This window comes from Lates calcarifer, linkage group LG11, assembly GCF_001640805.2.
Source record: "Lates calcarifer isolate ASB-BC8 linkage group LG11, TLL_Latcal_v3, whole genome shotgun sequence".
Taxonomy (NCBI): domain Eukaryota; kingdom Metazoa; phylum Chordata; class Actinopteri; family Centropomidae; genus Lates; species Lates calcarifer.
In genome coordinates, this window is record NC_066843.1 from 12,434,727 (window position 1) to 12,454,344 (window position 19,618).

Genomic DNA, 19,618 nt, shown 5'->3' on the forward strand with positions numbered 1-19,618 from the left:
TTTTTTGTGTATAATGCTAAGGCAGCAAATAATATAATTCAAATATGAAATATAGTTTTAAATATCATGACAAATGCATCCAAACAATCACCAAAAGTGTCAGAGTTTTTTTTCCAACTGACTTACCTATCATTAACTAGTCCACCAAAAATTGTTTTGGCACTAGTGTGCCCTCAACAGCTCTGCTTTTGCCTAATGCTCCTGTACCCCCACCCCCACCCTCCATCCCTGCATTTCTGCTCCCCTGTTACTTGTCTCCCCCCTTCCCCTCCACCACCCTCCCACTTCCACAGTGCCAGACTCTGCCAAGCTCGACCCCACCCTTCCTCTTCCCCCCATCAACCCCATTGCCGTCCCGTCTGTACCCCCAAGCAGTGGCAATGGCAAGCGTGCCCCCTCTGGAGGTCAGCCGCAGACAACTCAGCAGCCCCAGACTCTGCTCCAGCAGCGCTACCCGCCAAGAGAGGTGCCCCCTCGCTTCCGCCAGCAGGAGCACAAGCAGCTGTTGAAGAGGGGCCAGCCTCTGCCCTCCGGGACACTGCTTCTCACCACCACAGGACGTCCCTGCACTACTGAACCTGCAGCAGCAGCTGTAGCCTCCTCTCCCTCCTGCTCCTCTTCCTCCACAGCCAGCCTTCCTACAGGTCAGCCCAGATACTCTGTTGGCGAGTAACTATCTCTTATGTCCATTCTTTGTTTTTGCAAGCTCATATGGTATTAGTAGATATCTCTATAGTAGATGTGGTAGTGGGGGTTGCTGTGGATCATTTACAATATATTTAATATATTAATGGCCTGACTTGGATTAGACATGTGACTTACCTGTGCTGAGAATGGTGAGTGGAATTCAGTAGCAAATAGGGTGGTTTTAAGTTGGACAAACACTGAACACTTTTATTAATCCTGTACGTTATGTTAACTCTCACTACACATTTTAATCTGCCTGCCAGTTTAGAGTGTATGGGTCTGAACATAAAGTCTTTTGACAGAAGCCCTGTTAAAAAATCAGACCGTGGAACTGGTCAGACTGCAAGACCAAAATGTCTGACATGCCACAAATGCAAGCCGATGGCCCAACAGCCAGGTCCTTGATAACTCTGGCAATTGATCAGCCGCCAGGATGCCCTTCTAACTGCTCCTCAACCAATGTGACACAAGTTTGGTACAATTCTAAACTTAGTCGGGGTGGGGGGGGTGACCAATTCAAGGTTAAGTTGGAAATTGCAAATTATTTTTAAAATACATATAAGGTGCTCAATGTAGGTTTCGCTTACTTTGACTTATTTGTACACATGGCATTGCAGTCTTTATTTAGAACTCATCCTGATAGCTGTTTGACTTATCAGGAGGGAGTGTTTGTGTTTTCCACATACTGGCATCGGCATTCTTGAATGACAGTGGCTATGTCTGCTCTTGTTTTCTTGTTTTGTTTATGTGGCACTGTGGTTGTAAATTGTGGTGTACCTGTAGAGCAGTGTGAAGGTACTTGCATCACAGGTGCTGCTGACTGTTGTTTATTTTCATTCTGCCTCTTGCCTGGCTGGGAATTAGAAATGGGGATAGAGGAGTACTGGGGTAGAGGATGGAGAGTAAACACAGCTGGCTATCTCTGTATGTGTGTGTATTTTCTTTCCTGGAGCTCTGCCATGTCACAATAAACCAGGTTCTCATGCATTTCCAGGTGGTATCGTTCTGTTCTTTAGTATCATAAGTATCATCTCCTCTTTGATGGCGATGATTAAAAATCTTTTTAGGGGACTGGGCACTTTTCATTGTCTGGAAAGGAGAACACATTTTAACAGAAGTGTATGTCTGAGCATCATCCAACCCCTCTGATGCTGTTTGAATGCAGCTATATCTCCATGGCAATAAGATGTTTATCCTTTCTTCGTCTCCTCCTCCTCCACCACCACCTCCTACTCTTCGTTAAGCTTTGCTGACCAGTCCTACAGTATTTCCTGTTTTTTGGAGGAGGAGCAATATGAGCCTGACCTGGCACTGATAGAAAGAGAGTGAGAAGGAAAGAAAGAAAGGAGGAGAGAGCGAGCATGGCAGAGGTCCAGTACTGTGGGCTGAAGTGACTCATGGCTTACGGTAAAAGCTGCTGCTTCTCTCCGCCCCTCTTTGGCAGTCCCGCTCTGCTTTTGCTTTCTGTGTGTCTTTGAACTGACTGATTACATTAAGACAAACAGACAGGAGGACCTTCCAGATTGAAAGTCAGAGAGGAGTCCAGTGGGAGGGTTTCATATACCCATGCAGATATTCCATGCTTAACTGTAACATTCAAAAAAAACACTCACAAGGCAACTCAGGAACCCCCCCTTCACGGGTCTCAGTGTGTGTCTACAAACATCTAATGTTTCAGTTTAAAAACCTCACAGCTTAATTCATGTTTTAGAAAATATGCAGCAGTGTTATTTAGCACGCATACAGAGCACCGCAGGTAATCCCACCTCCGTCACTCTTGTCCCCACAACCCAGTCTGCTGATACGATTGTCCCCCTCCCTGCTTTCATTTCTTGACGATAGCTAGCGGTGGAAGCACACTGGCTGCATTCATTCCCTCCCCTCTCCCTCTTCTCTCCATCCACTGACTCCACCTCGTCTCACCCCGTCTTTCATTACCCGGTCACATGTCGTCTCTCTTGAAAAGTGGGCCTGATGAACGTGGCCTGTGTATCCATGTGTATGCACGTAAACACAAACATTCTCTCCCTCTGCAGTCTCGGCTCGACACATACAGTATTACTCTGCAGTGAAGGCAAACAGCAGCAGCCACTGGTGTGTTTTAATGGTCAGGGTTCATGACAAGAGTTCAGTCATGAGGATAAATGTTTCATTATGTGCGTGTAGTTAAATGTCATAGGGAAATCCCACTTAAAGCATATGGCTGTTTTCTCAAATTAAGTACATTTATTGGTCTTTTGTGTAGCAATAATGCAGTCAGCACTTCCAACCTGATTAGTTTGATTGTAAATTAATCAAAGAATTAGTTTGTAGTCCTGTAATGTGGCGGTGATATCACTCAAGATTTATAGCTTCTCCCTTTTGCACTTGTCTAACACCCCCTTGTTAAAGCCCATGAAGTAGTAATGAAGGTTTTATGTACCAGTAGGCATTGTACTTGCAAAGCACAGCAGAGGCCGACACCAACAAAAAACATCTCAACGCAAACAGCCCTCGTCAAGTGAAAAGAACAGTGCAGCTAATGTGCTAATAGCTTGCTAGTGCAGAACAGAGAGAGTGTATGCAGGCTAGACTTGATGTGCTCTTTAAGTCTGCTGATGATGCTGTAAAAGAGCCTTGGGAATCCCCTCAAAGAGGACTGGGACGTCTTGTGATGTGATTAAACATCAGCTCTCTGTTAACCACAAATGTTCAGCACTCGCTCTTTGTCTCTCTCTCTCTCTCTCTCTCTCTCTCTCTCTCTCTCTCTCTCTCTCTCTTTTCTATCTTGCCTTGCTTGCTCTGTGCCTCTGCTCCTCTGACTTTCTCTGCCGCGCTTGTTGTTCTGCAATGCACATGTGTTCACCTCCTCCACCTCCGCTATACCAACACCGCAGTTCACACATACCCTCACTGGCCCCGGGGCCGCCAGGATTAGTCAGGCTGCAGCATACTATATGTATGTCTGTCAGTTTTCCCATTATTATAGCCTTCTTCCAGTGTTGCCTTTTGCTTGGCTAACAATCCATATCCCAAGGCCCTTTCATGTGGAGGAGGCGTGAGAGAGCTTGCTATTTTAAGACTGGCATGCTGGAGAAAGCCCTTGACCTGGTTTATCCTTTAGAGGAGCAGGAGAAAGAAGATACTCACAGGCAAACATGATGGCCAGATGTCTTTAGATGTGTACCTTTTTAGGAACCATGTTTTGTCTCTCCGTTAGTCTCTTCCCCTTGAGATAATATCAAGATAATAACATGGCAAGAACAGTGAAGCAGCTGCAGGGAAAACATCCACAAAGAACAGAGTTTCTCGCATACATTTCTGTACATCCCCAGTCATCCCTGTTTTGTTTTTTTTTTTCCAGGAAGAATACAATTCAGCAAACTATCTGTGCCACTTCAGCATATTCACAACAGTAGCAGTGACAAAAAGCCACTGAGTATTGTGCGTGTGCTGGGCCTACTCTCCCTGTTCTGTGTACGGTTGATGGCAGCTGGCACTGTCTCCTGATCCACTTTGTCGTGTCAGGAAATGCAGGCTAGTGTTGCAGTGCTGCCCTGACCCTGCCTCACTCAGACCCTTAAATCTCTGCAACACAAAAATCAGCTGGTTTTGTACAGTATCCCTAACCTCATGCACACAGAGCAGAACATAGATCCACTGGAAAAAATATTTTATCTTCTACTTTCTTGAATTATGGGTGCTTCAAAATGCCTGTGGTAGTATTTTTTTTTTTTTTATACCAACTGCCTGCTTGAATAATACCTCTTAATACAAATGTTGTTTTACATACAGGTTTCATATTACTTGATGGAGCCTCTAATAATAATTTGATTAGTTGATACTCAGCTGCTCTAACACGTGTATTATGTTTGTAATGAAGTATAGTTTTTGCTAAAATGCAAGCACATTTAGTCCTGCAGTTAATACATACTGTAATTATCAGTTCATGGGCTGATCATTTTCTCAATCAAGTGATGAATAGTTTTATCCATGGAAATGTTGAAAAAGTAGGTAAATCATTATTATAGTCATTATTTTTCCCAGAGCCCAAGCTGATGTGTTCAGAATCCTTGTTTCGTCCAAGCATCAGTCAAAAACACAACAGTTTTCAATTTAGACATAGTTAATGAGTCAGTAAGTGGGTTGCACTGTAATTTTATTACTATGAATAAGTAAACTGAAAACTGGTAAAGCTAAAGCCAAACTTTGTTCGACCTTTATAGAAAACTGCATATATTTATTTGGCTGATGTGACCCTTGCTTTTATGTGCTCTGTAAGTGCACCAAATGAAAAACAATTGGGATGTGCGATCATTAAACACAGACGGTAGCACATTCCTGGGAGGTGTGGTCCACATCCGTGTGTGTGTGTGTGTGAGAGAGAGAGAGAGAGAGGAGAGAGAGAGAGAGAGAGAGAGAGCGCACGTCAGAGAGCTCGTTCATCTGGCTGGCAGCATGCATTGTCAGCTCTGTACCATCCAGTCTCTCTGCCCCTTAGGGACTTCATTAAGCCAGGATCTGTCCAGCTGAGGCCCACACAGCTCTCCTAGATTACTTCCTCCTTCTTCATCTCTCAACATCCATCTCTGTCCTTCATTTTCTGTCCTGTTTTTCTTTGTACTTTCATTCCTCTTGATCCCTCTTTACCTGACCCATCTACCCCACCTGCCACCCCCCACCACAACTACCACATACGTACACACACACTCCAACCCTACATGTTGTGCATACATGTCCACTCACTATGACCACTGAGAAGTTGGAAGGCTGAAGGAAAGGAGGTTTGTCACTGATCTGAGCATCCAGAAGGTGGTGTGTGTTTTTCTATTTGCCAGTGTGTTGCACTGTGTGTATTTTAACACACGAAGGAGCAAACAGCGATCTAGTGGCACGGCATGACCTAACCGCGTGCTAGGTCCTCACAGCAGAGAGGCACGGGGGGCTGAGCCTCTGCCATAAAGAGACTTTGTTCTCTACCAAACATTGACTTATTGTGTTGTTGCGTGGGCACTGGGATCATTTGTAAACAATACCAGCCTTGATCCAGGAAACTGCTGCTCTTTTTTTTTTCTTTTGCCAAGCTCCCATCCCCTGCTATCCTTCTCCCTCCATGCCTTCTATTAAATCTAATGCCTGTCTTCCTCTTATCTGACAGAGGAGGACATGTGAGCGTGCTCAGTTCATGCCCTTGCCATGTACCCAAAAAGCACAGGTACAAAGACTTGATCTGAAAACTTGATCCTGCAGCTTATGATCGCTGTATTTCTTGCCTGTAGTCACAGACAAAATCCAATATTTGTCATCATGTGTGAACTGGCTGATATGGCTGTTCATACATAAACACGTGCATGTGTGAGAAAATTGCCATTCCAGCACCGGAAGGGGTGCAGCAAGCTTTTGTGAGGTTTTTCTTGCTCTCTCTCGCCTGCCACTGCTATTCATGAGGCTTTCCATTGTGGGCGGCAGTGCTAATTGCGGATGGAGTGGTCTTGGCTAAATATTTAGTGACAGTTTTGAAAGGTTGAAAGATGTGAGGATGGGGGTGGGGTGGGGTGGGACTGGAAAAGCCCCCCTTTTGTTTTGTTTTACCTCATGCCTCATGAGTGCATAATGAAAGTCTCCAGGCGTTATCGTTCAGCTATTAACCAAGCCCTCCCCACCACCAATACTTCCCCCCAACACTCCCCATCCCTTCCCCCAACTAGCGTTTTTTTCAGTGCTTTTCCAGTGAGAGAGAATATCCTCTGTCAGGATAGGAATAGAGCGTGATATAAATAAAGCCAGAGGGAGGCAATAGATAGAAGAGGAGAAACCCAGCCAAAGCAGTGTTGGTGGGAGGGACAGAGCATGAGGGGTGAGGAAGGAAGGGAGGGGGGGGTTGTCTCATGCCGCGCAAGAGCTGTGCAACTTCTTGGCAGTATTTCAGAAATGAGCCTCAGAAGCTTGGCGAGCCGAGCAGACATATTGAGACAAGGATGGTCGCTGCGTCGCACAAAACCTAGCTCTTTACAGGATGGTTGGGAGGCACATCTCCACAGGTATTTCACACCCTCCTTTCTTCTTCTATTGCCCTGTTTTTCTTCTCTTGTCTGCCGCTTCTGCGTTGTTTTGGTGGCTTGTATTTACATACTGTGTGAATGACTTTTAAACATTAAAGCTGCAGCAACAGTGCATTGCATTGCGGGGATGCAGTGTTGACTTTTCTTATGCTTTGTGTTTATTATTGTGAGGGAGACATGCGTGCGATTGAAGCAGCGATGGTGGAGATACAGACGGTAGCTCAGAGCCTTTTTGGCTCTAGTTCAGGACTGAGAAAATGGCGGTCCTGCACTTCTCAGTAGAGTGACGCTACAGAACGACAGCGCTGTGTGTGTCAGAAACACAGTGCCCTCTTTTTTCCCCCCTGCTCTCACTCACTGCCCTCTCTCTCTCTCTCTCTCTCTCTCCCTCTGCTTTAGTTGCAAGCTCTGAAGTAAAAATGGGGTGGTACACAAATGCTGTCACTTCCCTCATGTGGTTGTGAGTCTATGTATACAAACTAAGCATGCATGTGAAGGTACATGTAAACAACAACAGCTGGTGGGGGGTGGGGGTGGGGGCTTCAGGTTGATCTGTGCAGCAATCATGATCTGCAGTGGGCTTATACTGTACCAAGATCTTTATGCACAGTAGAACTCTAGGGAGCTCAAGAGCCAAATCATTACTTTGGGTTGTCAGAGCAGTTTAACAGGCAGATGGAGACTGGTGAGAAGACAGGTTGCCTAGGGCTAGTGAAGACTATTTGTGCTTCATGTTAAGCAGAGGTCATAACTGTAATTGTTAGGGGGTCAGACATTAAGGATGACTCAGCTGCATGGCCATTGTCATTGATTGCATCTTCTAATATGGTTCCCAAATATCAGAGTGCTTTTTGGGGTGATGTATTAGGAGGATACAGTGCTTAGCTACTCATTTCATATATGGCAAAAGTATGCGTCATTTAATGACTTTGACAAGATAATTCTGCATGTGGTACAATTTCCATTTGGTTCATTTCAACCCTATTTACTAAATATGCATTTATTTAGTAAATAGGAAAAGAAAACAAAAAAAACAACTTTTATTATTATTTAGTTTTGCATGCAAGATTCTCTTCATTTTTGTTGTTCAAATTTTATTTGTTATATTTCTGCACAGAAATATTACAGTTCTCAGTTTGAATAATATCCAGTGATGACTATAAAATAGCCTGATGAGTGTCACTACATTGGAAAATAAAAAGAGTGAATTATTTTCAGTTTCAGCAATAATCTGTCTTGTGGTTTCGGTTAAGGAAATAAACATTGAAAGCAAAGTCAGATAATTGTTACAGGTCTTCTGTAGCTCACTCCATGACTGCTTTATGTTGGTGATACATACAAAAACACTGTACTGTACATTACGAATATCTTCTCCTCTTTTCTTAGTGAAAAAAGTATAGTTTTTGAATGTTGTATTTATTTTCTAATTAAAGCTCACTCTGTTATCATATTAATCAATCTCCTCTCTATGTTTGCACTTTCAGCGTGGGTGGTGTTTATTTTCATTTTCATTAATAAAGCATTTTGTGAAGTAGATATATGCATAAGTAGACACCTTACGTGTTGCCATGGTATTTCAACCTTACTAAGCATATGTGGGCGTGATGACGTACGTAACTTATACCTCTCTTTCTTCATCCTCTTGCTCATGTCCTATTCTTTCTCTTTCCTCCCATACAGAACTGCCCCCACAGAGTGGCCAGGGAGCCCAGTATGATAATCCCCTCTGGGGACACCTGCCAGCCAACAGGAGTGCCACAAGTGCTGCATCTTCCACCAGTCTCAGTGGTTGGGATCAACTGATCATTGACCAGAAGGACACAGAGGCTTGGCCTTCTATTACCCTCAGCCAGAGCCAGGCCCCTCCAGGAGGATGCCCTTTGGATATTGACCCTGGTCACTTGACCAGCAGCAGCAGCAGCAGCAGCAGCAGTACTAGTAGTAGTTGCAGTGCAGTGAGTATGGCCACAGGGGCCAATAGCCAGACAGGCCACTTTCCTGCCAACCACCTTAGCAGCAAGGCCAACAGTGGGCCCAGCCCTGCCAATCATACTGGAACCAGCATGCTCTCTAGCCAGGTTGCAGCCAATCGCAGCTGGGGCTCTGGGCCTGGACCCTCCCATTGCCCCCCTCAGTCCTCAGTGGGGAATGAAGGGAAGAGTGACTGTCCAGTTGGGGGAGCAGGCAGCAGGGGCTGGGGCTCTTCTTCATCATCCTCCACCACCAACTTTAACTTGAACCTAAACCCTAATGCCAACCCATCTGCCTGGCCCATGTTAGGGGCATGATGGGGGTGGCACAGGGGGAGGCAGCTCAGGGGGAGCCAACACCATTTCACCTCCTCAACCTACACCCAACCTCTGTAATCCACCTGGCCCCCCACCAGCCCAGACCAGCACCTGTACCGGAGCCAACACTAACAGCAACTCGGGGATTGGCAGCGCCTGGGGTAACATAATGGCCTCTGACACATCAGAGCCACACCCCTCCCCGTCCACGAATGTGTCTTTCAGTTCAGAACCTCAGAACCTTAAAACTGATGGACCAAATCACACTAATAAGCAGGAACCTCCCAGCCCCATCCGCAGCTTGCCTGGCTGGGGTAGTGCACCTGTAGGCGTGGGTTCCATGGGCCAGCCCCCACAAGGGGGCCCACAGGTCAATGGAGAAGATGGTAGCTCAGTATGGGGTAACAGTGGCGACTCTAAGGCACCTTCATCTAAGGAGACACCTGGCTGGGACTCTGGCTGGAACCATGGAGGAGGTGGAGCAGGAAACTCTGGAGGCTGGGGTGACCAGTCCGGAGGAGACTGGGGGAAACAGCACACTGAAGAAGCCCAGGGAGGCTGGGATGCCCCCAGCTCTCCTCCCCAGGATCCACAGGCTAGTCCTTGGAGCAGAGCAGTGAGCACAGCTGGTGCCAGTGAAGGTAGCAGTGACAGCATGGAAGGACATCCCCAGCGCAGAGACCGCTCATCCAGAGATAATCCAGCTCCTCTGCTGCCTGCCCAGGATCTGGACCCCAGGGTTCTGTGTAACACTGGCTGGGGACAGACCCCTGTTCGCCAGCACACCTCCTGGGATATGGACGATACTAAACGCAAGAATGATGTAGGCACTGAATCATGGGGCTCTGGCCCAACCACTCCAAACGATGCCCAGGGGCCCTCCAACACTAACATGGGCCCCACTCAGAGGACTGACTCTGGGAGCAAAAATGATGTGCCTGGTTCTCAGGGAGCTTCAGGCTGGGGTGGAAGCATAGCTGCTACCAACAAGCCCAGCTCTGGTTGGGGAGAGCCACCCAACAACATTAAGCCCCCAAGTGGCCCTAGTGGCTGGGGAAACTCCCCATCAGGAGGCCCCACCACCAGTGTACCCAAGAATGGTGGTCAGTCCTGGGGTGAGGAGAAGTCAAGTGGGTGGGATGATTCTCACATCAAGTCAACATCCCAGGGTTGGGGAGAGCAACCAAAAGCATCCCATAGCTGGGGCAATAGTGGAGGGAGCAATAACACAGGGGACTGGGGAGAACCAGAAGAGAACAAAAAGAGTCCTACTAACCCTGCCTGGGAAGGAGAAGCAGGAGGCTGGAAGGAAAATCCACGAGGTTGGGGAATGTCTGCTTCAGGACCTGGGATGTCTGGAGCTGGAGGAAATGGTGGCTGGGGAGAGCCAGTTTCCCAGCGTCCCAGTGGCCCTTCTCAAGGATGGGGGGGCAAGCCTCAGGATGGGCCCAGTGGTAGTAGCAGTGGAGGGGGCATAGGCTCTTGGGGTAGCTCAGGCTCAGTGAAACAAGGTGGAGGCTGGAGTGGCAGTAAGCAGGAGTCCTCAGCTGAGCCCACAGGCTGGGAAGAGCCCTCCCCACCTTCAATCCGACGCAAGATGGAGATAGATGACGGGACCTCAGCTTGGGGTGACCCCGGTGCCTATAACAAGGCAGTCAACCTGTGGGACAGGAACAATCCAGGAATGTCCCAGGCTAAAGTTACCACTGGAGGCAATAATCCCCCAGGCCCCAATAACAACCACCCCCACTCTCACAATCACCCTTATCACGGGCCACCTGCACCTTTACAGAACCACAGCCAAACCTCCCAAAACCCAGGACCCACCAGTGGGCCCATGGATTCTGTTGTGCAACACCAGCCCGGGCCATCTCACAACAGGGGTCCCATGATGGCTCAAGGTAAGACAACGCAATGCTTAATATGTATTGGTGCCTTGGTGCCAAGTCAGATTCATTGGCTTATAGTATACAGATAAAGTAACATTGTTGATATTCACATTTTAAAGGTGATTAGATTTCAGATATTCAAAAAGTAACACAAGGTAAATTATATTAGGTTCAGATTCTATCCATTTCTCTTTTCTTTTCCTCTGTTCAAAGCAAAGGTGTCAAATATGAAAGCTGGTTGGGTTGTTAGCATAGTGCGCTGTTAAGCTCCAAGCTGTTGATCCACTTAAAGGTAAAATCTTGACCTAGTTTGCCCTCTTTGGATTTACATCTAATCGACTATCCAAATGAGTTAAGCAGTGCCAGCCCTGTCCCTCCATGAGGCTCCTCACATTTCACAACACAGGGCACGTCTGAGCGGGTCACCCTGGAAACCCCACATGGGTACCCGAAGGAAACACAAGAATGCTGTTTACAAAGTGCCTCGTGAAAATAGCGATTCACCACAAACAGTTTGAGACGGATCGGAAGTGTGTGATTATATGGGAGCCACCATCTGTCAGTAGTTGCAGGGAGGAGGTGGAGCAAGCCCTTAACAACTGAGAGGGTTCAGACGCCCCCTGCTGTCTCTCATTTGACCCTGCATGTCGACTCTAGGCAGGATTTATCTACTGCCCAATGAAACCTGATAGTAGCCTCTTTTGTAGGCTGTTATGCATATAGTGGCTTAAAAACAAACCAGGATAACTCAGTGATCATATTTGAGGGCAGAATATGCTGAAAAAACAACAACATTAATAAGTTTGTTTATCCCAGTCATGTTAAGAGCATTGTAGCACTTAGGCCAGTCATACAAGAAGGTTGAATTTTATGATATAATTTTGGAGCAGCCCTTAGGACTTGACCTCTTCCTGGAGAGAGCTAAGCTGAGCCTGGCACTCCAACAGGCCCAAGGACAGCACTGTGTCTCATGCCAAAATGGACCAGGCTGTGCCAAAATCTTAAATGGGCATCTCCTCCCTCTGTCAACCATCCTGCTAAGCCAAGCCCAGGTCTCTGTCTCCCTGCCACGATTGGCTTTTCACACTCCGAACCAGAAGGATAAATGTGGTGGCTGTGTTTACCAGAGACACAGTTAGTTGACACTGAGTTTATATTAACAAATAGGAAACAAGATAATAGAAAAGAAGACTTTTTCTGAAACAAAGAGCTTAGTTTTAAATTAATTAGTGGTGAATTTTGAATTAAAGAGAGTGTGAGCATGGCAAACTCCTATTAAGCACTGAAGTATGCTAACACGAGCGAGCACAAACAGCTTGACAGTGTTTCATACGTTGCCATTTAGATTTGTTTGACAAATGAACGGCTAGGAAATTCAATACAACTTACAGACCACCATAACATCAGGTTGTGGTGTGGTGTGTGTGAAAATGCTGCTGTATTTTTCAACTCTGCTGATACTGTTAGTAAATGCAATCAATGAACATTTGAAAAAATATACAGAAAGTTTCTCTCACTGTAACACTGTAGGTTCCAAATCATTTTGTTTCCATAGTATCGCTTTCTGCCTCCTCAAGAGAAAATGAGTCATATCAGACACAATGCCAAATGTTATATATACTTATATGTAAAGCTTTGAAAGCATGATTTTTTTAGACATTGGCTTATGAACAATGAAACATTTTTATTGACAGGCCATTGTCTTTGTGTGTCCTCTAGGTTGGGGAGAGCTACCCAGCTCCCACGCAAAATCAGAGAGCTCTTGGGGGGAACCTGCACCCTCTCCGGTCAGTGTGGACAATGGGACGTCTGCCTGGGGCAAACCAAGTGGGAGCTGTGGAGGCTGGGGAGACAGTAACCCGGACAGCTTTGGCAGGGGCAACCCAACAATGACGTCTGCATCATGCAAACCTGGTAAATAATGTAACCGTGTGGTTTTGTGAATCAGTCCTTACTAAGCGTGTATCTTCGAGGAATAATGACAACACATGGCTGCTCCATTGCTGGAAAAAAAGTTCAGTAATTCTCTCCTGATAAGTCAAGTGAAGGACATCAGTATGGCACAGGGGAAGAAAGAATGCTTCACAGAGAAATCCACACTGACCCCTAGTGGGCTTGTTATATTTCAGAGTCAGATTACTCTTATGTAGTGATGTGCATCAGGTTACTTTTTCAATTTAAGTTGTCTGTTCTGAGTTATTTTCTGACTTGGATTTTGTCACTTTCATTCTCTTTTGTCAAAGAGATGTCTTAACCTTATACATGAGGCAAGAGGATAACCTACTTGATACTTCAGTCAGACATGAATCAGGTGGATGCAGAATGACAGACACATTTAAAGGGTTACATTTTCCAAAATAAAGCCTCCAATACTGCAAGGTTCTATCACTAACACCATAAGTTATCACATAAGGCATGTGTCCAAGTTAAACCTTCATATTTGTCCTCAACACTCCTTTGTGGACATCATCTCTTCTGTGTTTTCCAGCCCCCAAACCTATGCAAGACGGATGGGGAGGTGGAGCTGAGGAGCTGAGCCTGTCGGGGGGCCAGTGGGATGCTGAGGAGGGAGACATGTGGAACAGCGCTGCCTCCCAGGAGAGCAACTCCTCCTGCAACTCTTGGGGCAATGCATCCAAAAAAGGCCCACAGAAGGTGCTAAGCAGGGTGAATTGCAAATTGAATGGTTCCTGAGTTCTGTGCAAATAATTTGATATCACATTTTCGTAGTAAAATATTATTGAGTTAGTGTAGTAATAATAATTCTCCATCATCATCATCTCCCCAGGGGAAGGTCCCAGGGAAGCAGGAAGATGCCTGGATCATGAATCGTCTCATCAAACAGCTGACAGACATGGGCTTCCCTGTGAGTTGAATTGATACTAACACTGTGATGTTTTATTAATGTATAATTTGTAAAATGTTTTGATGAAAAAGTCTTTTTTTAATTTTGTGTTTGTGACATTAGTCATGAAAAGCTTTTGATTTAAAACTGTATATTGTTCAGCCCTCCATTTTCCCATTAGTTTCTCTTGATTACTGATGTCTTGGGATTTGTTCTCCAGAGGGATCCAGCAGAGGAGGCTCTGAAGAGCAACAACATGAACCTGGACCAGGCCATGAGTGCTCTGCTGGAGAAGAAGACGGAGCTGGACAAGCGGGGGATGGGGATAGCTGGCCACGACTACAACAACGGGCTCATCAACAAGCCCATGAGCTGCCCTCGGCCTCCGCTTCTTTCCAAAGACCCCTCAGCAGACCCCCGCTTGCCCTTCATGGATAAGGTGAGCCAGTCCTTCATCAGTTAGATACAGGATAGCAGCAAATGCAGTGCAGGAAATATTTAACAGGTGTTTTTGAATGAGCTCCATGGGAACATTATTTTATCTAGAGAGGCCCCAAGTTGGATGTAGGGTGATAACTGTCCGAGACAAACTGTACTTAATTTTAGATTTAAAAAAAAAAAAAAGAATTATGAGGCTATGATTAGCAATCTATCCCTAATCCAACGAAGTAGAAGTTGACTGTCTCTTTTTCTCTCTCTCTTCCTTTATCTAGCAGATGCAGAGTGGAATGTTTGGTGGCGGTGGAGCAGCACAAGCCCGGGCCATGCAGCAGCCGCAGCCGCCTCCTCAGCCGCCAGTGCCGCCTCTCAGCTCCTCTCAGCCTAGTCTACGTGCTCAAGTGCCTCAGTTTCTCTCCCCTCAGGTATACACACATGCCATACACATGTGTGACCCAATTTCTTACTTACTCTATAAACAAATTAGCAGGCAAAGTGTCTTAATGTATGCATTAATAAATATTTTAGTCTATAAAAACATCTGTGGTATGTTTCCCATTTATAATGCATCAGTTTAGGCCTCTTTAAACTTGCAGTAGAGGGGCAGATGCTACACCGAGTTCAAACATATGTTTTCTTTCACATTTTAATTTTGTTAAAATATTGTGTTTTTATGTTGGCCCACAGGTTCAAGCACAGCTCTTACAGTTTGCAGCAAAAAACATTGGTCTGAATCCTGCACTTTTAACCTCACCAATAAACCCTCAACATATGACCCTTCTGAATCAACTTTACCAGCTGCAACTGGTGAGTCCCACTCAGCCATATCTCCTTTTAGTTTTATTAGATAGAACAGTTATAATTGCCTGTAGAGTGCACATAGCATATATCTCTGACCACAAACCCATAAAGAGCATTTTTAATTAAACTATAAATTTGTACTCTCATGTTTTCAGTACATGTAGATTAGGCCATTTTATTAAATGCCGTCTTTATTATTTTTGGGTACTGTTGCATTGTACTGACACTCTGACATCTTTTGACATTGAAACCATGCTTATACCTAATACACAGGCATACCAGCGTTTACAAATTCAGCAGCAGATGTTGCAGGCGCAGCGCAATGTTTCTGGCCCCATTCGACAACAAGAGCAGCAAGTAAGTTTCCCTCTTAACCTTCAGTTATCTTGATTGCCTGAAAAATAGTAAACTGTAAAAACAGTCCAGACCTGTGTTTATTTCAGTTGCCAGATGTAACACCTGCACATTATAGATTCTAAATCCGTCTCCATTGTGTTTTCGTCCCAGGTTGCACGTACAATCAATAACATGCAGCAGCAGATCCAACAGCACCAGCGTCAGCTGGCCCAGGCCCTGCTGATAAAGCAGCAGCAACAGCAGCCGCCCCCCTCCCACTCGGGCCTGCATCCTGGCGGGGCCAAATCCACCCTGGACTCATTTCCAGGTCACCCCCAGGCTCCAGGCCTCCCTGACTTGCAGACCAAAGAGCCGCAGTCATCTCCCAACGCCTACAGCCCCTACTCTCTCTGTGAGTGGCATTAACCTTGCTCTCTGGATGGCAAATAGATAATGCTGCACTGATACATGTGGTCTTGTGTGGTAACACATCATTGTTGTGTCATTCTCTCCAGCTGGACTGAATCCAAACATGAATGTAAACTGCATGGAGGTGGGAAGTCTGTCTATGAAGGAACCCCCTCAGCCCCAGTCGCGCCTGTCACAGTGGACGCACCCAAACTCCATCGAAAGCCTCTCTGGTAGCTCCTCTCCTCTAGAGCCCAACCTGGGCAAGCATGGTGAGAAAGGAAAGGGAATCCTGAGTAATTAAGGATGAAATGTCACCACTAGATAACGCTTTATTTCTTTCTGATGCTAAGTTTGGCCTTCTTTGCTAATAAACAAAAGCAATGCAGTAATTTTTTTCTAAATTAATCTGTATTCCCAGTTGTAACGTTAAACCCCTCTGACACCAAAGACCCATGTTCAGATTTGAAATGTGGGTCAGACAGGATGTTATATATGCAAGAGAGATGGTAAAAATTCACACAGCTACATACCCACTCATCGTCACCTCTAATGTTTTTTGTATGCAGGTGCCAACTTGGGTCCCCCTGGTAAGCCCCCTCAGCTGGAGGACTCTTACAGTCCCTACAACCTGATGTCCAGCTCAGATTCTCCTACCAGCCCCCTCGTCCCCCCAGACAGCTGGGGACAGGGCAAGAGCAGCAGTGACAAGATGGCCAATGGGACCAATATCAACTGGCCACCAGGTAGCCAGATAAGGATCACTGTCATCCCTTTTGTTTCATTTAGTTAGCCATGTTACCTGCTACTTGTGCAATAATTAACAATAAGTAATAACATGATTTGGAATATGAATGAAGTAAATCAGGATTCTGGCAAAACTTTCAGAAGAAAGAAAAAGACAAAGATCACTTTTCCATTACTAAAAATCATGTATAATTACACAGGTCTATTAATGTATGATCTGTTAATTGTAACTACCCAGGTAACTTTGGCAACCTGGCAGGTTATTAGCTGACAATAAATTACATCAGTGGGTGATCTTTACTGTTAGACTGTGGTTACTTATTATTTATGTCCTGTTGGTAAGAAAACAAACCTTTGCTCATTTTTTAATTTTCATCCTCAGAGTTCTGCCCTGGTGTGCCCTGGAAGGGCCTCCAGAATATCGACCCCGAGACTGACCCCAACGTGACCCCTGGCAGTGTCCCCAGTGGGCCCACCATCAACACCAACATCCAAGATGTCAACCGCTACCTGCTGCGGGACAGGAGTGGAGGTGAGGATCAAAGTTTTTTAGAGAAAAAATGTCTCAGTAAAATATTCCTGCCATATAAGTCATGTTCTGTGTCACAGTATAGCAAAACACAGTATTTCCAAGCAAAAAATTTAGAAAATACTTTTCCCCCAATTGTTTTAAAAATAAATTTTACAGAACAAGCTGTGTGTCCCTGTGTATTCTAAGTCCACTGAAATTGTCTGACAGTATCATGCAGCTGCTGCCACCAGAGGGAGCCTGCTTCTTATTCTTTTGTTCTTCATTTTCCTACTTTTAACTATCTCTATAATCACTGTCATTTACCAATCTATACTCTTCTTAATGAGCTTACTGTCATCATTTATAGTGCATTTTTCCTTTACTCCATTTTCTCTCTCTGCTATTTTTTTCTTATTTGTTTGTGTCTGTCTATTTGTTTGTGTTACTGGCATCGGCTTAGGCTCCTCTCCCACTTCATCTCAGAACGAGGCTCTGCCTCCCTCCTCTGATTGGCCAGTCAGTGCCTACACTAGCTCGTTCAGTCTGTCGTCCCCGGAGACGGACGATGCAGGTACATGGTTTATCCATAACTCCCCACTCCCACATTGCAGTGGCTCAACTGCTGCAAATCAACATTATCCTCTCCCCCCTGTTACTGTAAGACCCAGAGCCTCAACCATTCACCGGAGAACCACATCTCTCCTGTTTCATTCAAGTCACTCCTCCTGATTAGATATGACCCTCATTTGAGATCTCTCCCTGTCAACTTTGCTTCTCATGCAGTGCATATTTCCCCCATGGTGTTAGTGTTTTTCCTTCCTCCTTGTGTGTGGTATGGGAAGTGTGAAACAGAAGAGGGTGTAGCTTGTTGGTTTTCCTGGGCTGAACTTTAAGCCACCGATCTGCTCGAGTAAATTAAATGTCTGTTGTTTGACTATTTTGAAGAAGAGTAAAAACTTCCTTACATCCATCTTTGCACTCTCCTTTGGACAAAAACGAAAGAACTTTTAAGTCCCTTCTGTTGAGGCACTTGAGTACTCATTTTGCTCTGCAGGATTCCCTCCTGTGGGAGCAGCTGTGTTTCAGTCACTTGGTTCTGCAGGCCAACCTTTCCCTCCCTCTTTTCTGTCCAGGTAAACTGTCAGAGATGAAATCTACTTGGTCTCCAGGCCCCATTTCTCACAGCCAGGCCTCTCTGTCCCATGAGCTGTGGAAGGTCCCCCAGGGCCCCCGGAGCAGCACCACGGCCCCTTCCCGCCCCCCACCTGGCCTCACCAACACCAAACCTTCCTCAACCTGGGGGGGCAACTCCCTGGGTCTGGCCCAAGGCTGGAGCAGCTCTTACACCACAGGTAGTCTTGTTGTGAAACGTTTAGGATGCCAGGCACCAACGTTTTTCAAGCTTCCCTCTGCAGTAGTAATTTCCAGCAGCTGATAAGATGGATCTTATAATGAAAACTGACACATTATTAATCAATGAAATGGTCAATATTACAGTGTAAGGCTCCTTCATCAAAGTTAGTTTTGAACCTTTTCACAAACGTTTTGTTTGTAGATAGAGAAGATAACAAAAGTACACAAGTCAGTCATTTTTGTGAACATTACAGATGAACTTATTTTATTATTATTGTCTCTTATAATTGCAATAAATAGCTTCAAACCCCTCGGTGAGCTGAAAAATGTAGAGGCATGTATTCTGAACTGAGAGTATTCATGACAATTATTCAAGTTTATTGATTTCTTTTAGCAGTGAGTGAATAGATTCTAACAATCTTGCAAGTCTAAAGAATTTTTGCAGACCAAGACATGTAGGCACACATGACATATAAACTAATGTTCATGCCTTCTATGTGAAAATATTGGATATGAAAATGCATGTCTAACAACTGAAATTAGTTGAGGCATACTGCAGAGCTAAGATGTTTCTTATTCTGTCATTAAATACGAGCTGTCTGAATGTCAGATTGTGGAGGCGTAGTGTGCATAGTGTGAGTATGATGATGAAGAGCAAGCAGCACTTTGATGTGGCACACAACCACAGGCCAGTTTTGAAGGTAGAGCTTAGGCAGGTTTGCCTACACCTTAGGGGGATCTTGTGGTTGAACGAGTGTCAACTGACATTGAGTGGTTTTTCTAGAAATTGACTCCACCCATTCAGTTGTAACTGATTTTGGTTTGGTTTTGTGCTAACAAATTGCTGCCTTTTTGTGTCTTTACATCTCAATACACAGCAGGTACCACGTGGAGTACAGACAGCTCCACCAGGACCAGTAGCTGGCTGGTTCTGAGGAATCTCACTCCTCAGGTAACAGTTTACGATCAGATGCTCTCTCTTAGCCTTTAAGCATTTACTGTACCTATATCTGTCCACTAATGGCCTTTCTCTTTCTGTGTGCTTTATCCTTGCTTTTCAGATTGATGGTTCGACTCTGCGTACACTGTGCATGCAGCACGGGCCCCTCATCACATTCCACCTCAACCTGACACAGGGCAACGCTGTGGTGCGCTACAGCTCCAAGGATGAAGCTGCCAAGGCTCAGAAGTCCCTGCACATGTATGTGCATCAATGCATTTCTTCAAAGTGGAGTTTTAGGAGTTTAAACATGACTCACTTATGTTATCTCTCT

The 19,618-nt window shown here is 45.4% G+C and overlaps 1 protein-coding gene across 1 annotated transcript in view; it reads left to right on the forward strand.

Annotated features, from left to right (window-relative positions):
• The window catches only part of LOC108880287 (trinucleotide repeat-containing gene 6C protein-like), a 44,953-nt gene that overhangs the window by 17,651 nt on the left and 7,684 nt on the right, over positions 1-19,618 (forward strand). Inside the window, 17 exon segments of the mRNA XM_051073731.1 lie at positions 294-644; positions 8,409-9,007; positions 9,009-10,917; positions 12,625-12,819; positions 13,394-13,560; positions 13,694-13,771; positions 13,971-14,189; positions 14,464-14,613; positions 14,876-14,995; positions 15,263-15,346; positions 15,497-15,737; positions 15,841-16,005; positions 16,303-16,479; positions 16,863-17,012; positions 18,125-18,343; positions 19,223-19,296; positions 19,406-19,545. Coding sequence (XP_050929688.1) covers positions 294-644; positions 8,409-9,007; positions 9,009-10,917; positions 12,625-12,819; positions 13,394-13,560; positions 13,694-13,771; positions 13,971-14,189; positions 14,464-14,613; positions 14,876-14,995; positions 15,263-15,346; positions 15,497-15,737; positions 15,841-16,005; positions 16,303-16,479; positions 16,863-17,012; positions 18,125-18,343; positions 19,223-19,296; positions 19,406-19,545 — 5,038 coding nt within the window.